Source organism: Thunnus maccoyii, chromosome 20 (assembly GCF_910596095.1).
Source record: "Thunnus maccoyii chromosome 20, fThuMac1.1, whole genome shotgun sequence".
NCBI lineage: Eukaryota > Metazoa > Chordata > Actinopteri > Scombriformes > Scombridae > Thunnus > Thunnus maccoyii.
The window spans coordinates 13,769,725-13,788,085 of record NC_056552.1 but is presented as its reverse complement, the minus strand read 5'-3'; the positions used below and the strand labels follow the sequence as shown (position 1 = coordinate 13,788,085).

Genomic DNA, 18,361 nt, shown 5'->3' with positions numbered 1-18,361 from the left:
ATTACAAACTCAAGTCCCCGAGTATGGATTAACACGTGAAATGATTTGGCATAAAATACTCCATTTTTTGAGCATCTGCCATGGATGTGGGACCGGTAATAGCATTGTTGACCTCAGTAGGACTGCTGAACTCGCCAAAGTACATGGGAAAATTCAGTGGAAATCATGATGTTGAACTATCTGCAAAAGGAGTCCAAAGACAAATTCCAACAGTGAACATAATTGACAGTGTTTTGGTCTTTTGTTACAGTAAGGATAATACCATCACAAAGCACATCAAGTATGCAAAATAGAGTACGATGGATTAATATCACATGTTACCAGTCCATTCTCACTCCATTGGTTTTTAATATCCTGAAAAAATGCAGTCTGTGGCCATACAAGCCAAACACATTTCCCACAACTCTCAAAATCACAAGCTAGAGGCTATGTGAAATGTATTCTCCCACAGAAACAGGTATTTAATCACTCATCAACAAACCTGGTGAAGTGAGGGTTTCAAGAGTGAGTGAGAGAGCTGTGGTGTGTTTTATGTTGACTGACTGGGAGGTTAGTGGCTCCTGAATTGGCCCAGTGTGACTTCAGGAAAAACTGGGGAATGAGAGGTTTAAAACATCCCGTCAGTGCCTTTGAACTTTACACACACTCACACATGCACAGTGGCCTCCCCTAATATAAACTACAGTAGCATCTGTTGCTAATCAGGACAAATGCTTGGTGTCAGCACATGTACGAGTGTGTGTGCATGTGAAAGTGAATTCTTTAAAATGAAGACCATTTCTATTAGAATCTCCAGAATCATGTAGCGTCAGTGTTTTTGTTTTTTTTTAATTCTTAGACTTATATTCCAGTTTAGAAACCCTAAAAAACATATTGTTTTTCAGTTGTTATTTCACAGTTGTGGTGTAGCTGTCATGAATTCCTCAGATGTGTCTGGCAAAGGCATTTCTTCTTCCTTCCCTTCTGCACCCAACCGTGGTGAAACTGGTCCCGTCTTGGGAAGCCTGAGTAAACACGTCCACAGTGAACCACTCGTTGGAAATCCCTTCATCTGCCTGCGGGGCTTCCATTCATCTCCGCTGATGGTGTATTCAAGAGTTAACATGTATTTGACTGTGAACACAGAATCCCCCCTTATCATTGCAGTGAACAGCGCCCCCTTGCTGTTTATGTAGTGTCCGGGCATGGCTGTCCACTGGCCTGTTGTAATATTGTAGGAGTCCATTAGACAACGTAGGAAATCGTCGCAAGGCCCGTTGCGCATCACATATAAATTGTCCCTGTGGGCCACCATACAGTGGCCATAACTTTGAGGTCTGATCATGGTGGTGACAAGCTTCCACTCATCTTTCATCGGTATGTATTCATAGATATCTGTAGTATCTGGTGGCTTCCAGAAACAAACAAACATCCGACGTCTTGCAACAGCGCAAGCAGCAGATGCAACCGGTCTTGGTGCGTGTTGTATAAATGTCCACTTTCCCTTCTCAATGTCGTAACTCTCTGCTGAGGAAATTATCCGTTTTTGGACCCCACCACCAATGGCATAGAGTCGGCCCTCATGTCCCATCAAGGTGAAGTCACATCTCGGTTGCTGGGGTCCAGGAAGAGTAGTCCAAACCCCTGACTCTGGGTTGTAGCAGAAGCTGCTGTCCACTGTTTCCTTGCCATAACCGTAAACTCCCCCTACAATGTACAACCGATTGTCAAGCACTGCCACTCCAGCCAAGGAGGTGCTACAGAGAGTTGGGAGGTTTGTCAGATGCTTCCATTCTCCCGCTTTTTCATCGAGGTAGCAAACAACCCTGATTGTGCCGTGTAGCAGTTCCATTGAAGGGGAATGAGTACCTATCGCAATACAAGTAGCAGGCGACAATGATTGAGAATATTGGAGCAGGTCTTCAGGGATTGTACTCTCTGCTGCTTCCTTCAGATCATCAAAAGCATCACAAAGGAAAAGGGCAGCACTGTGAAAGAGTGTTTGCAACCCAAAGATGGAGGCTGCATGGTAAAGCAAGAGGCAGTTGCTTGTGTCAATAATATCACAGAGATGCTGCTCCAAACATGCGATCTGCAGGAAAGCAGCACATTCAACAGCATCCACAAGCTCCTCTGGGTCACTGATAGTGGGACGCTCTCCTCTGCAGACAGTAAGAGCAATAAGGAAACCCCTTGCATGCACTCCTCCTTTCAGGTAAAGCTCGTCCTGCTGGCTTTCTCTCATCCCAGAATGAAAGAGGGCACAGAAGTAGCTGCTGTGCCCCGCTAGCAAGTCCCGCTCCACAGTGAACCAGCTCTCCTCCACCCTCACTCTCACCCAGCCCGTCTGGTGCTCTGTTACCTGCAAATCAAGGGTCACATTCTCAGCATGAATATCCTGGTTAGGTCCCAGGCCTTTAGGCACTTCCATGATCTCTTAAACCTGGGTATTTTTTCTTCCTAAAACAGGCTCTCAAATGGCATTGCAGGGACAAGTTTGTGACCTGAGTGTAGTTTAGCCATTTTTTCCCCAGAACTGGACAGTAAATAAAGGTTTGTGAGAGTTCCATTGCGTCCTGTCTGCATGATCTGAAAATAGAGTTGTACTATAGATAGCAGCTGTGCCATTTGTGAGTGTCAGGCCAGGAAAGGGAACGGGTGACATCCACAGTAAGCGGTGCTGTGGCTGCCGGCAACTGGTGATTATCATAACCGCAATATGATTGGCTAGCTTAAGTATTTGTTGAATTATTCATGATTATATTATCTGCCAGCATTACCCGCAAGTTTAATCCAATCAGGATTTACTTGATTATTTCACTTTCATGCACTTTTTGTTTTTCCTTATTCATAGTTATATATTAAAAGTTGGTTACTTGCAAACATTTATGCATACAAATGGAGGGAAAAACAAAATCTGAAACCAAAACTATGAAGGGTGGAGGTCAAATTGTTCCCAAGTAGGCGAAATAATGGAAAAATAAATACAGTATGTGCAAAATCTGTCATGTGATTTTTTTGTTTTTTTTCTTTTTCTCGCTCCTACCATGGAATAAAGCTGACGTTCACTGGCTTTTTTCCATTTTCATTCATGCTACTTCAGAATAGTTTTCATTTTAATTAAGTGTTCCTAACCAAAAATCTAATATGTTACAAGGAGTGGAGAGATAGCAAAGGTCCAGAGAGTTCTCCTGAATTGAGCCTTCCAAATCTGAGCTGCGCTGATTATTTTTATCACTACCTTCTCCTCTTCTCTGAGCTCCCACCACGCTCTCAGATACACTGTGTGTGTGTATGTGTGTGTGTGTTTTCGCTGCGCCGGATTCTTGGCATGGGAACCAGGGATTTTCCATGTTCCTCTGACTGTTCATTTTTTGGGCTCTTTTTCCCACTCTTTACTCAAAGCCCCTCCACCTCACCCCTATCCCTCCCTCGCCGCCCCCTCTCCTTGCTTTGTTATTTATGCTCTGACTCCCAGATTCATTCCTTTTGCTCAGTGTTTCTGTGGTGAGGATGTGCATATGTGTCTGCGTGTGAAGTGAAAGGAGGGGACTTAAGTGAAAGCAGAGTGAAAGTCTTCGTTTAGAAAAAAAAAAAAAAAAAAAAGCTTATATCCAAAGACACACAGACATACACCTGGCATGTTCCCTTCTGTTTTCTGCTTCATGTCAGTCCAGCTGGTCTGTGCAGTGGCTCAACATACTCCTCTTTAGCCTTGGCCAAAACAACAGGCAGATTTAGTTTTTTGGGAGAAATACAGTGGGAGTGAAGGAGAAAAAGAAAGAAGATAGCGATAAGAGTGGGTGGGCGGTCCATGGGGCTGCTGCTGCTGCTCTGGAATGCCTGAGCTCTTTGTTTTAATTAATAACAGATGCTTTAACGGCTGGTTTTTTTTCACTATAGAGCAGTTTGTTGTGTTTGCAAGAGTCGTTTTCTCAAGAATCACTTTTTCTTATTAAGTTCCTGTCAGTTCTTAAGCTTTTGTAGCTGTCTTTCTGTCTTTTGGGGCTGTACAATCTCAAAAGTAATTTCCTTTTAAAGGTCACTCAAATAGATTAAGTATAGTTTCTGGTCACATCAAAACCACAGAAAGACAATATACTGCACTGCAACTTGCACACTAACATCAGTGTTATTGCTTAGCAACAAAATACTGTAAAAAGGGTTTCTGTAATTTGAAAGTTAGTCAGTGACACAAATTTTTATTGGCTTTCCAGATCCAAAGTTTTTGTACATCATTGTGAAACTGGCCTAAATGCATCCTGTTCCTTTATGATTCATGCCATCATCCATCAAGCCAACTCAGGATACTGTTTTCCCCACGATTTATTTGCTGCATTTACGAGACTCATTCATGTCGGTCTCTTATTTTGTTGTGCCAAAAAGTTTATTTTATTGCATTTGAATATCCAAAGGTGATACGTTGTTAACATTTTAGCTGAAACACTTGTAAATTGATAGAGCCAGCACAAATTGTAGAAAGTACACACCTAAATTGAATGCAGTCATTATTAATGTTAATGGTTTCACTGCTTGTTTGTTTGATAAGTCTGTTCTGAGCCAGTAAAACAAGTTTAACAGTTTACAATGTGATTATATCCCTTTTTTTCTATTCTTGTTTTTCCAAGAGAAAACCATGACTCCAATAAAATTCTAACATTTGCATTTGCTGACACTTGCATTATGAAAAATCTTCAACGTCTCCATAATGTATAACTGACGTCAATCTCCTTAAACCACAGTGATAGCATCTCTGTCTCGCTCATTCCTTGAGAGATCCCACACATCCTCCTTTCTGGCATGTGGGCTGATCACACAAACACATCTTCATCACTATGACTGTATAACATGACATGACATGACGCCACTTCACTTATTACGACAGCTTACTGCATCTGCTATGTATTACGGGAAATTAGTTCACAAATGGTGGGAAAACAGCTCATAAGCAGGGGATTCCCTGTTTACTGAGAGCCCACATCACAACTGATGGTGTTGTGATATTTATATAAACAGACAAATATGATTTTTTTCCAGTATTTTGTTGGTCTGTAAATCTGAGCTAAACCAATAACTCTATAATCACTTTACCATGGTATCTGAGGACCCACCACAGATTGGTAACCACCAGCCTCACACATAACAGCATCTTTTTTCTTTTAATTGTATTCATTTCTCCTTTATAGAGAGTAGCTCAGCATTATCAGCCTCTTAAAGTCAATTTGGAAGTCATATTACAAGAAGGCAATAGCTTTTGCTGTATCAAACATCTGATCTCCACCCTTAATTAAACAAACTCTGATCATACAAGATGCTTTAAGATGCTCAACTTTATGAAAGGTCATACTTTTCCATAGAGCCAACCTCCCTTGGGCACGGTTTGCATGATATATGCACCTCCTTTGCTTAAGGGTTATATCTCGTATTGCTATGATCTTGAAGAGAATGTGACAGCCTGTTGGGGAAATAAAGTGAAAATGAAGGAATACAGATGGCATGTGCACGTCAGTGGTGGAAGGGGATGTTAGAGTTAAGACATTGCTTATTCTCGTTCAACTGGAAAGGGTTTACAGAGTTCACTTGAGAAAAACTTTGCTTTTAAAAAAAAAATATCAAAGCAAAATCAGACTTGTGCAACATGAATATATGAGCTGTATCCCCACAGGACTTATCCTATATATTTAGCTTGGGTGCTACATTACCAGAATATTTGAAATCCTTTTACAGTAATCTCTGAAATCCAACATGTAAATAGTGTAATATCTTCCTTAATGTTCATCTTTGAAGAAAAATCTTTCTATTTAAGTCTGTCTCCATCAATCTCTTTGCATCAAATATGTAGTTTCTCTGTTTTCGTTTGCACAGAGCACAATACATCATGGTAGATTTTATCTTCATTGGCAGCCAGTGACTTTACAGCTTGTATCTCATCTTGTTTCTAGCATGTACCAAGACAAAACATGTATACAGTGTCTCCCACCATCTGCTATCCACCTTAGATACCTGAGAACTTTAGACTTGTGATCACAGGTCGAGTGTTTTCAAGTGAGGAAATTCCAAACAGTGAGAACATAAGAGTATGAGTCAGAGAGTGGCTATTTAATGTCTGGAAATCTCAACACCTGGCAATGGAAAAGTTAAATTGTGTAATAAATATTGCAAAACAGGAACAGATACAGTAGGTTGACATTTGTATTACTAAGAGTGTACTGTAGGTGGATTTAAATGAGAGTGATGCATCATTGTTCAGTGGAATACTGTGCAGTTTCACAATTCCAAGGAAACCTGTTTTTGTATACCAAATAACTGTGACCTTCTGCCTGAAACGAATTACGTACTCAATCTTTTTTTCCCCAAAATTCTCCCAAATTCTCAGCAATTGCCAGATGTGTGTAATGTGTGACACCCTAACCCCTTTAATGTTTAAATGAAGACACCACGGATTGAGTTTAAAGTTAGTGTGTATTCACAGAAATTCCTCAAGATTCTCAACTTACTCTCTTTGACAAATAAACGATAAAAGGAAAGTCCACCAATGACAGACTTTTCCAAAATATATTTTGAATCGTGTAGCTGACTGGCAGACTTTAGTTGAGCATAAAACTAATGGAGGTATTCTGAATGAATTGAGCCAAGCAGCAAGCAGAGAGTTTGGTGCTTTCCAGCAGTATGGGAAGGGGCAGACAGACAGTCTTTACCACACAGGAGACTAAAAGAAAGACAGAAGTGAAGCCAGAGTGCTGATTGATTTCAGGAAAGCCACTGAGCCCACACACACACACACAGACACACACGCATTTAAATACATGTTCCCCCTTCTCTTTTCCATGCTCACACATACACACACGTACACTCTTCCCTGAAGGCAAACATGTTACTCTCTAGTGCACAGGGTCAGACGAGGATTGGTTACACGAGGAATTCCCTACTTACTTCTGAAATGACAGCTGGATTAGCCAAATGTTCAGCCTGGGAGAGGAACATATGTTAGTTATGTGTGTGTGTGTGTGTCTGTGTAATCCCTTTCTACTGACATCAGTTAGCCTATGTCATATCTGTGTGCACACAAGGGTGGTCTGCATGTTTAGTGTGCACTTGAGTGTGCGTGAATTGCTGTTGTTCTTAACCTGGACATTTTTCTGTTATGAACACACTAGTACTTATTAATTGAGGTATTTCTATATAGGATCAATCCTTTTTCCTTAATTTGTCTTATGAATACACCTGATATAATTGGGATCTGAGGCTATAATGCTTGGCCAATTTTTGACTTTCAGGAAGAATTTCTTTTGACTGATTTCCTGGTGGACTTTATCTCCTAAGCAGAATCATCTGCATTGTCAGATCATGCTGTACAGTTTTATGATATTTTATTTATTTATATATTAATCCCACACTCTATACTACATTCCCAAGTGTCATATCTGAAGGTTGGACAACAACAGCTGGAAAAGCTTGAAATTTAAAGGTGCAATATATGACATTCAGCCCCACTAGATGTCAGCAAACAGCTATTTGCTTTATAATGGAGTAATGGCGTCCTGAGCAGAGAATGAAGTCACACTCCCTCTGTGTGTGTTGTTATCCGAACTTCTCTGTTCTTTGTTTTGGAAGCTGGTCATGTTAGTGCATGTGAGTACCTCCCTGTCCTCCCCACATCCGTCTTCAACATGGACACCAGGTCATAAACTTTCTCATATTACTAAAAACTAAACAGTATACTAAAATATGTTTCTGAAAACATTTGCGGTGAGAAATAGGCAATGCAGTAACAGAATCTTGATCCATATTTGATCAGCACTGCCTAGTTTGACAGTTTGATCTGAGTTTCGTGAACCGTGTGTTCAGTTGCCACTTGCTTTTTTCCCCCCAACTTTATTGAGTAAATGACGCACGCATTTGTTTTGGTCTGAGATGCTGGTGCTCTAGTCGGCCTGAATGTTGTATATTGCACCTTTAAGTGTATAAGGGTTATAGAAGATAGATCAATTTGATCCATTCTCACTGCTTTATTTGAGTCGACTGCTTCTTATTATTCTGAGAAAAAAAACATTTGTTTATTTTTGCCTTGCCAAATCTTTCCTTTGCTTCCATCCCTCAGATCTGATTCACTATTTCTGTCACAAGTCATTTGCTCATTATGGTTTTTTTCAGGAATTTCCATCTAATAATAAAAACAAGTACTTTTTTATTTGCCTCACTAGCCTGTAAAGCCAAGGGGAAATGATAGTTTATCCTTATAAGTATATCCTTATAACGCCCAGGTTGGGGGCTGTTATAATGACAATGATTACAATGCATGTCACTGGAATTAAGGTGATGAATAAAATGCTTTGAGATTCACAATATCCCACTCCTCTCTGTCTCTCTTTTCATCTTTTTCTTTTCTACTTCCTCAAAATTTTCCCCATTTTTCTCTCTGTGTCTGTCTGTCAGGGTGTGGTGGGTCGGGAACCATTTCCCTTACCTGCCATTCCAGCTCCAGCCTGTATAGACACTTCGGAGAGCTACTATGAGGAGGCTCAGCCCTATGAGGAGACTGTCAATGGTAAGACCCATGGTTCAATGTCATATCTGTATTTCTCTTATATGTGTTTGATCTTATGAAAATGTTGCAATTTTTATACAGATTAGCATTACTCATGGCAAGAGTGTTAGTGAGACTTAATTTGAGGGCGTTACTTCAAGGCAATACATTTTTTTGCAGCTTACCACTGTGAGTTGATCCCCAGTAAACGTTTTACTTTTTGAAATGTACGATCAATGAAATTTGCTGTTAATATATGTTTTAACTATTTTCCAATCCAAACCCTTGAGTTGTTGGAGTTGTGAACTGATCGGAGTGATCATCTGCTTTGTAGTATCTGTTGTTCTTCAGGAAACATCAGCGTCTGAGCTGTTAACCATGATGGAAACAGGGTGACACAGTAGCGACAGTACTGCCAACAAGAAAATATCTGTTCTTGAGAATGTGGTTTCACATGCTGCAAGACCTAGGGTGTTATTATCATGCACCGTGAGACCACGACCATTGTCTATTACAAGCTTTTCTCTGCTGTTAGGACGCAGTAACTTGGTTTACATGTTTGGCTGCGGTAAATGAGTCACATGTGAAAGTTTTATGCAATGCTAAAATCTAAAATGCTTAAGGTATTATTTAAGAATTGCCATGTTTATTAATAATCATTATATAATAGCTACTGAGTAAACTCGACTCTGATTGGGCAGAGCGTGCATGTTATTTTCAGACAACTATCTCTGATGGCCCACACTTCATGCATCATTTCTCAATAACCACAAGGTCATGGATGTGCCCTGATGTGACATGGGACAACTTTGTTTTCCTATTGCTGAAAATGTTACGTATATAGGTCGATGTAAAAAAAAGAAAAGAAAAAAAAAGCAAAATAAGTTGGTGAGTAAGTGATTGCTGTTGTGTAATGCAGTGTCTTTACTTTTTTGAATATATTATGTTTTCTACATTTTCAAACAACTTTTCTAAATGCATTTCCCCCCACAATTTTCCTCCAATCTTGCTATTTTCTTCTTCTTCTTCTCCTTCTTCTTCTTCTCCTTCTTCTTCTTCTTCTTTTTCTTCTTCTTCTTCTTCTTCTTCTTTTTCTTCTCCTCCTCCTCTCCGTTTTCTCTGATGTTGTGTAGATCTGGACTGTTTTGGCCTCCTCTCAGGGCCCTGGATGCGAGTGCAGAGCTCTGACAGTGTGGTGTATGCCGTTATCACCAGGGGTAGCTACCTCTTTGTCACAGGACCTGTGTGTGTTTGCATGTCTTGGTCTTTGCCCTTGTTTGAGGCATAAGCCATAATGTGCATGGGCCAATCAGCATGCCCTCCAGTCCTCATTGTCCAGCATGAGCAGCATCCTGCATGTGAAGGAACAACTTCAAGTCAAGACTTGACAAGAGCCATGAGTCCATCTTATCAATTTTCTCATTTAATTATTTTCCCTTTCATCATAATCTTTTTCCTGTCAACATTTTCCATCATTGCTTTATCAGCTGATTTGCAGTCTGACTGCCGCAAGGAAATCCTCCATTCCATTGAAGAAAGTCATCAAGGTCAAGAGTTCAGGCACTGACATCCTTCATCCCACAGTGCAATCTAAACTCAGCCATCTTTTTTATCTTTGCTACTCATGCCTTTACGTGTTTCTCCCCTTGTGACTGTTTTTGTTCTTTCAGTTATGGCATTAGTGTGTCTGATTTCTGTTTTTCAGATGACGGAGAGGCAGTTAGCAGTTCCTATGAGTCCTATGATGAGGAGGAAGTGACTAGAGGAAAGTCACCGTCAGCGCAGCACCAGTGGCCATCGGCGGAGGCATCCATCGAGCTGATGAAGGATGCTCGGATCTGTGCCTTCCTGTGGAGGAAGAAGTGGCTTGGCCAGTGGGCTAAGCAGCTGTGTGTCATCAAAGACCATCGCCTGCTGGTAAAATCAGAATTGAATCCCCAGTGAGGCTTTGTGTACAATAATTATGGTTATGAGCAAAGAGGGTTTTATAAAGGTCAGGGTTTGTTTATATTCTCTTTGTATTTATGACAACTCATTGTAACTCAACATGGAAAAAGATAAAGTTAGAATGAAAATATATTTAAAGCTCCATGTTAAGCTGTCACAAGCAGTTCTTGTTTTGCCTCTTATTTTTAGGATGGAAAAATACCAATCCAATTAATCAACCCGTACACAAACATAGTAATAGTACAATCTATTTCCTCGTGGGCTGAGAATGATGAAAAATCCCCAGCAGACCCTTTCACTTTGAATGATTAAAGCAGAGAAGGAACAGGTGTAACTGCAAGAATGCAGCATGTTATTAATTACTTCCTGCTTTTTTTCTGCTGTGAAAACAATTCGTTCTGGATAGACGTCACAGTTTAAAATGTTTCAAAGAAGGAAGGAAATACAATGGATTGCTTCACCATTGTCAACAGTCTTTCAATAACCAATAATAAAACTTCTTACACTACACTACAATATTACCAGTAACTGGTGACTCACTGGTTTAAGATGTGGTCCATGACTAGACTTATCGCTTGGTTAAAACAAAGGCAAAATGTAAATCAATAAATCTTTTTCTGTCATTTATTAGAAGTACTTTTGTGTGATTGACAAATACTTTTTATGTGAGAACATAATGTTCATAAGAAAGTCATGTTGTGCAGAGTTGTACATCATCCTACAAAAGCACATGAGGGTCATGTTAGAATCACTTGACTTGTGATTCACAAGTCCACTGTCTGTCTTTTGTACTAAATCATAACAGGATTATGAGTCCTTTAAAAAAAACTTTTAAAAATGAAGACAAACATATTATGAAATAAACATAATAATGATAACACATATTAGAATGGAAGCATTTTTAGCGGCTAACCTCAAACTAAACACCAGACATTGGATTGACAAACATTTGCCTTTCGCTAACTGTCAGAATTCATTCTAAAGATGCTTTACAATACCACAAACATACCAAACACGCTTTTTAGTTGCCCTGAAATACATATAAAACAGTTTCGCTGTTGCCTACTGGCAGCCCGTACAACCACAAATTTAAGTCAGTGTTATCTCTGCTTCTCTCAGTGCTATAAGAGCTCCAAGGAGCAGACGCCCCTGCTAGATGTGAGCCTGCTGGGCTGCAGCGTGGTCTACAAGGAGAAGCAACTGAAGAGAAAGGAGCACAAGCTGAAGATCGTTCCAGCTGGAGGGGAGGCCATTGTACTGGGCCTACAGAGCAAGGAGCAGACAGAGCAATGGCTGAAGGTGACAAATATCACAGAGATATGCTTTTAAACAAATCCTGCAATTTTGATAGTGATTTCATTGTTCAATTTATGAATATGATGACATTAATTATGTCTCTTCTTGCTTTTTAGGTGATCCAGGAGATCAGTCCTAAGCCAGCTGAAAACTATGACCACCAGCACTCTGGCTCTGACTCTCCCAGGCTCATTTGTACTAAGGTACACTTATTTCAAACATTTATCTATAGGATTCATCCCAGGTGATCAGACACGCTCTGAAAGAGACCTGAGAACCAGAAGTAGTGTTGTTTTTTTCTACTGGTGTCCTAAGTCGCTACTTAAATGACTAAAATTTAAATATCCTTGCAGGGGGACCTGAGTGAGAGATACTCGGTGGCTTCAGAAAGCGGGAGCAGCACTGACAGCCACGCCGAAACTCCTGAAAACAAAGATGGTGAGTCATTCCTTAACTTTTTAGTTTTCAGTTTTCACACGGGCTTGTGTCTCGGTCAATTTCCTCTTAGTCTTTGGTGTTGACATGTCTGAGTAATTCTTTCCTTTTCTTATCTCCTCCACAGTGAAGAAAAAATGCAGTGGAGGTTTGAAGTTCAGCAACCTCATGAACATTGGCAAGAAAAAACCCTCCGCATTGGAGAGCTCAGAGAAATGTGTCGACACCTCAGGTGAGCACAGATCTATATGTCAGGCCAAATTGTAAGATCGCAAAGCATGTCAGCTGCAGTTACTATCCTGTGACATAGTCCTCTTCCTGCTCTGTAGCTCTTGGTGGATTTTATTTGTACAAGCAAGTGAGGTCTAGTGAAAGTCTACGTTATATGTGCATTCTTGTTATTTGCTAGACTAAACATGAGAGTGTTTCTCATATGTTGCATTCTGATTTTAAAACACAATTTTAAACTCTTAGTACTTTATACAATGTGGAGAACAATTTAATGGTATATTTGAGCATTTTCAGCCACCAAGACGGCACCACAACAATATGTTAACAATAGCCAATGATTTAAACTATAAGAATCAATAGGTTTGTGTCATTACACACAACTAGACAACCATGGGTGAGGTGTTATTGGCAAAGGAACTTCAAAGCATTCATGTACAATCAGCTAGCAGGAAAGAAACCAGACACCTTTTCCTCGTCTGTCAGGCTACCTCAATGTGCTGGTGAACAGCCAGTGGCGAACCTGCTGGTGTCTTATCAAGAATGGCCAGCTGTGGTTTTACCAGGACAAGGGCAAGTACAAAGTGAGCCAGCCAGCTGTGACCCTAGGGGGCTGCAATGTTTTGCCCGACCCCAGCCCTGAGCACCTGTACTCCTTCAGGATCGACATGGACGGGACACAGCTGGCGACCCTAGAGGTAGGTAGACCTTTTCTACTACTTCAAACTACTAAATGTTAGAGCTAAATTCAACTGTTTCAATGAGCTGTGAGTGTGTGAAAACCGGATAAAAATGAAAAAATGTTGTTTAGTGGTGCGAATGTTTTTCCAACTGCTGCGGAATAAATGGTTTGGTGTACAATGATTTGACACCTCAACCAAAGTGAGGTGTGTCATTTAGTTAAAGGTGTCAAAGTTGGTGTCTTGAGATGTTGTTTGGTTACAAGCTAGACTGTTTACCAAAAGTGCCATTCTGCAAACTCATTGCACTACCTTTTATACTTTTGTGTACTTGTGTGTATTTATATAATTCCTTTACTTATGTTTCTGAAACTTTCTTAATATACTTGCTAAGTATATATTTAGGAATAGTTATATTTTAGTAGTTAAGTCTGTTTAAATCATTTATTCTGCAAGTGCACTCTTTTTGGTGGAGAAACAGAATTTCATTTCAATGTGTGCAAGTACTGAGAAATGGCAATAAAGTAACCATGAATCTTTAAAATAGACCACGGTGTCTGTGTACATGCTGCACATTTCCTTTGCTCAGTTCAAATGTGGCTCAGCTGAGACCTTACTTACTCTATAGAAGACGGTGGGTCAGAGGAAGAACAACAAGTCAAGCACGTCAAGACAATGAGAGTTCTGTGTGAAAACCACACGTTAGCACTTCTGAAAGAGACTGGTGCTACTTATATGAGCCAAACACCAACATGTCCTCATGTGGAAACCTCTTTCTGCTGACATCAGTTAGCCTATGTAATATCTGTGTGCACACAAGGGTGGTCTTAACATTTAGTGTGCATATGAGTGTGTGTGTGTGTGTGTGATGGGTGGGGATGTACTGGGATTTTGAGGCACTAATGCAACGCCCTTTTTTTCTTAAGGCTTCCAGTACCACCCTGCCGCAGTGCATATTTGGCCATAGCCAATGGAATTTAATGTTTAGTCTTTAGTCTAATGTTTATGGTTTGTTTCTTTTCTTGTGTTTCTTTTTTTTTTTTAAATTTCACCTTCACATTTAATATTTCTTTTACCAAAGTTCACAAAAAAACTCTATATAGCTCTAGTAGATGAGCTTTTTGCATCTCCAATAACAGGGTGTGAACATGTTGTATCTCCTGTTAAACTGTCCCATCACATGTGTCTCAAAATGTTACAACAACTCGTGTGGCATTGCTGATTTACAGTATTGCTTGTTGCACAAGAGGCCTTATTGTAACTGACAACACTGAAAACACATTCTTAATGGTCACAAAACAGCAAAATTTAACATAAATAGCTTTAATAGACATGCAGATCACTAAATCAAATCATTGCTGTGTCTCACTGCTTCTTGTAACACATCTAAGTTGAGTGGCACTGCTCAGCTGGGGGGTAGACAGTTCACATCTTTAAAGGTTTTGTATATTGAAATACTGCTGGGAAATGATACTGTAGCAATCATTTTGTTAATACAAAGTGACGGATGGCCATGAGCTGGATTTAAGCTTGTGATGTTGCAAGTGCATGGTATGCACTGAATGCACTTTGTTTGACTCTTTCCTTTCCTCCCGTCTCCCATCCACTCCCAGGCCAAGACGTCAGCAGACATGGGCCACTGGCTGGGCCTCTTGCTGTCACAAACGGGGAGTAAAACCGACCCCGAAGAGCTGACGTACGATTATGTCAACGCTGAGAGGATCTCCAGTATCGTCAATGCAGCCAAGACTTCCTTATAGTAAGACCCTCAATTCTGCCATCTTCAAGGGACATTGTTGTGGAGGTTCATACAGGTATTAAGTGAAACACTGTGTGTTTGTGTCTCTCTCCAGCTTGATGCAGAGGGGGTATTCAGAGCCAAACACCTACATAGATACCCCACCTTCCATCCCTCTCAACTCTGATGAACTGTATGATGATGTGGCATCTATAGCTGATCCAGAGGTATGTTCAGGATTAAAATGCAATATCAAGTTATCGAGGTGTACCTTTTATCGAAAAAGAAACTGAAAAACCTTATGCACTTGATCTTCTAATATGTTTATCACACTGACCTCCAAGAATCTGTTGGGGAAATGTGGCTTTCTACTTTTCTTTGTTGAATTAATTAGTGTGAGTGTAGGTTTCTATTTTAGTCAAACACAACACAAGACATTCTTGCTGATTAATATAGCATACCTTTAAACTCAGAGGACAATGGAGGGAAAACAACTTCTGTGATGTTTTTGGAAAGCCAACTTGCAGCCTCTCAGTCCTATTGTTTTGTAATCGAGTTTCACTTTCAGTTCTCTCTTCCTATTCCCATGTCATACAGGATGCTGAAGAGAGCGGCCTGCCAGAAAGTGAGGACAACAACCTTCAACAACATAATGAAATATGTACACAGGGCACCAAGGAGCCAGTGGTTACAGAGGAGGACATTGACAGCAGAGTTTACTTGGACCTTGTCCCTGTGCGCTCCTTCCTCCATACATCTGGTGGAGGAAAAGTTATCCCTGCCAAAGAAACTTCTAGACATTCCCCGGTTACCTTAGAGGAACAGAAGGACCCCTCATGTCAAGTTAAAGAGGTAGGTAAATAGGGATATATTAAAGTCTATTTGTCATATTTGGTGTATAAAAGATCACTTCTTAACATATCCAGTATACTAAATCAGATTAACATTATACTAAATTTAATCCCTAATCTTTGTGTGAAAAAGCAAGTGAATAATTGCCTCTAATAATACTATGTACTTGCATTCAAACTTATACTCTGTATTTTGTGTGTTTACTCCAGGTCACTTCAGCAAACCCCTCTGAGCCAGAGCCAACACCTGTTTTAAATGGCACCAGTTCAACATCTGCTATCAGCAAAGCAGAACAAGAGCGCCCCCTGACTCCTACTCCGCCACAGCCCCAAACTCAAGCACCCAAACCCTCATCCCAAAGCCAGGAGACCCCTAAGAGGACCTTCAACCCCAAAAGCCCGATGGTTCAGACTGCTGCTGGACTCCCTCACAGTCCTCAACCCCCGCGACCCAAGGCATTTACCATCGGTGAGGACAAAATACATACAGCAGGTTTTCTGGGTACTGTGTTACATGAGAGGAATACAGGAAAATACTGTATATTAGTGTTTAAAACTACAATATACTTACAATGTTACAAACACACATTATTTTTTGAAGATAGATTGAAAGTACATTTTCAAGATGAAGCAGAAATATCAGAAAATGGTCTCAAAAGAATGAAGTTTTAGTGGGTAATGTAGTCATTGCTGTTGTCCTATGCATTGAGTCAGATTAACCGCTTTTCTCTGTAATCTTACAATAACATGGCTCCCTCTAGTGAAAGGCTGCACCCTCTGAGAGCACAGATTTATAGTGGAATGTAGATTTGTATTTGAATAGAAATATTTGCTCCTCCTTAAGTGGTGCATCTGTTTTTGTTTCTCTTTGCACTCAGCAATTTGTGTAGGTTTGTGTAAAATGTTTCAATAATTCAATCTTTAATTCCCAGGGTGTACCGGCGCAGTTGAGGGGAAACTGGGCAAAAACCGCACAGAGGCCGACATGCGCCGCTACACTGACGATCGCGACCGTCTGGAGAAGGAAAGGGAGGAGGTGAGGAGCAGTCTGGCAAACCTGAAAAAGGAGAGGAGGGAGACCAAAGAGGAGCTCAGCGCCTGCCAAGGTAGACCTGCACTTCCTGTGGCCACGATGCGATTATGAAGTTGACAGCGATCTGTATGACTGACAGCTGTCTGTTTCCCTCAGATCCCAAGCAGCAGGCCTCACTAGAAGCCCGGCTGAAGCAGAGGGAGGAGGCGTGTCGGGAAGCAGAGCGTCGCAGGGTAGAAGTGGAGCTCCAGTTGGTAGAAGTGAAGGAGAGTCTGAAGAAGGTGGAGTCAGGGCCTTTCACACTGGGAACCACACTGGACAGCAGCCTCCAGGACTCACCCATGGTTAGTGTGCTGGCTCAATCAGCCACGAAGGTGCTTGAAGTTGATGCACACGGGCTTAGTCGTAAAGATGAACGCAGGAATTAACAGATTTAAATGAAATATTTGACATCCAAGCCAGATCTGACGTGCTGTTTGTTTCATTCCTTAACTACAATACCTCTCTTTCATTTTACCCTCAGCCTAAAACAGCGACCCTGCCTACTCCTCAGACTTCATTATCATCACCACCACCGCCATCATCATCATCATCATCATCATCATCCCAACCCTCCAGCAGCAATGTCAGTGCAGACACAGCCTCTCCTGTCAACTCTGCCTCCGCGCTAAAGAACAGACCTGCCTCCATCATGGCCACGAAAGGCAAAGTCCTGCAGAAAGCTAAAGTGAGACTATAGATTTATATTTGTTATACAAGGTTTCAGTGGAACAATTTTTTTCTGAAGTCTAAAAACATGGATCAAGAATTCTGGTACATGTATATTTCAGGAAGTTGTATCCTAAAGTACCCTAACTTACCTCTTTTTTTGTATTTGCAGGAGTGGGAAAAGAAATCCACCACCTAAGAGAAAATATGAATGTCCTCTGACCTCCTGTGACCTTGAAGGTCAACCCATTTCTCTCGGTCTGGTCGGCTGTCTACAACTTGTCCTGCTTTAGCAAGGAAGTGCCGGTTTAACAGCCCAGACAATTAAATAAATATCCTCCCTTCCCCGGATCTTTCATCCTCTGCACCTCCTTGCCAAGACTATATAGAGCTCATCAGAGAGAGGCACAAGCCGTCTTCTCCAATACCACTGGATAATCTTTATAAATCTTTAAAAGTTCCAATGACTTTTCAAGCTATTTTTCTCCATTTGCTAAAGGAAGGAAATTGACGCAGTAGCATTTTGGCCAGTCTAATAACTATTCTTGATAATGATGCACAAATAGGATGTTTCAACACTGCAAACAACCTAAAGTTTGATACCACTGAAGAAAGAAAGACGCCCCTCTACTTAATTGGCCACTTTGTACACTCTAGATTGTAGCTTGGTTCATATATGCTGGTAGCCAAGATGTAAATATATTTACACCATTATTCAGCCTTTTGGCTTGTATTGCTAGCTAAAAATGCACTTTTTATTCAAATAAAAATGTACTGACAACTCTGGCTTGACAATTGTCTCTTTTTGCCTTTAACCTAATGTTCATTTAGCTTTTCTGATCTTTGCAGTTTGAACCCAATCAAACTTGCAAAGGACACTGAAGACAGCATTAAGGGTAATTAGAGTAAATACAGTCAATCACTAGTTTAAGGTGTTTT

General features: G+C 40.7%; 2 protein-coding genes across 3 annotated transcripts in view; one reads left to right on the top strand and one right to left on the bottom strand.

Annotated features, from left to right (window-relative positions):
• afap1l2 (actin filament associated protein 1-like 2) overlaps positions 1 to 18,204 on the top strand; it is a 41,136-nt gene extending 22,932 nt beyond the window's left edge. Inside the window, exons 5-20 of one of the 2 annotated variants that reach the window (XM_042397417.1) lie at positions 8,416 to 8,527; positions 9,640 to 9,723; positions 10,212 to 10,423; positions 11,573 to 11,752; positions 11,866 to 11,952; positions 12,103 to 12,187; positions 12,312 to 12,416; positions 12,899 to 13,110; positions 14,706 to 14,851; positions 14,946 to 15,057; positions 15,428 to 15,682; positions 15,892 to 16,150; positions 16,614 to 16,787; positions 16,871 to 17,058; positions 17,238 to 17,441; positions 17,595 to 18,204. In XM_042397417.1, the coding sequence (XP_042253351.1) occupies positions 8,416 to 8,527; positions 9,640 to 9,723; positions 10,212 to 10,423; positions 11,573 to 11,752; positions 11,866 to 11,952; positions 12,103 to 12,187; positions 12,312 to 12,416; positions 12,899 to 13,110; positions 14,706 to 14,851; positions 14,946 to 15,057; positions 15,428 to 15,682; positions 15,892 to 16,150; positions 16,614 to 16,787; positions 16,871 to 17,058; positions 17,238 to 17,441; positions 17,595 to 17,621 (2,442 nt within the window). In that variant the 3' untranslated portion in view covers positions 17,622 to 18,204. The remainder of the gene's footprint in view (positions 1 to 8,415; positions 8,528 to 9,639; positions 9,724 to 10,211; positions 10,424 to 11,572; positions 11,753 to 11,865; positions 11,953 to 12,102; positions 12,188 to 12,311; positions 12,417 to 12,898; positions 13,111 to 14,705; positions 14,852 to 14,945; positions 15,058 to 15,427; positions 15,683 to 15,891; positions 16,151 to 16,613; positions 16,788 to 16,870; positions 17,059 to 17,237; positions 17,442 to 17,594) is intronic. The other variant, XM_042397418.1, reaches the window with a different exon arrangement.
• Positions 5 to 7,504, bottom strand: LOC121886965 (kelch repeat and BTB domain-containing protein 13). Its single transcript, XM_042397425.1, has one exon. It carries the CDS (start codon positions 2,408 to 2,410, stop codon positions 893 to 895), a length of 1,518 nt encoding a protein of 505 aa, XP_042253359.1. The 5' UTR covers positions 2,411 to 7,504; the 3' UTR covers positions 5 to 892.
• Positions 18,205 to 18,361: the final 157 nt, after the last annotated feature.

What these genes read in the sequence shown, in the direction of transcription:
- LOC121886965 (XM_042397425.1), bottom strand. Translation starts at nt 2,410, where the DNA reads ATGGAAGTGCCTAAAGGCCTGGGACCTAACCAGGATATTCATGCTGAG.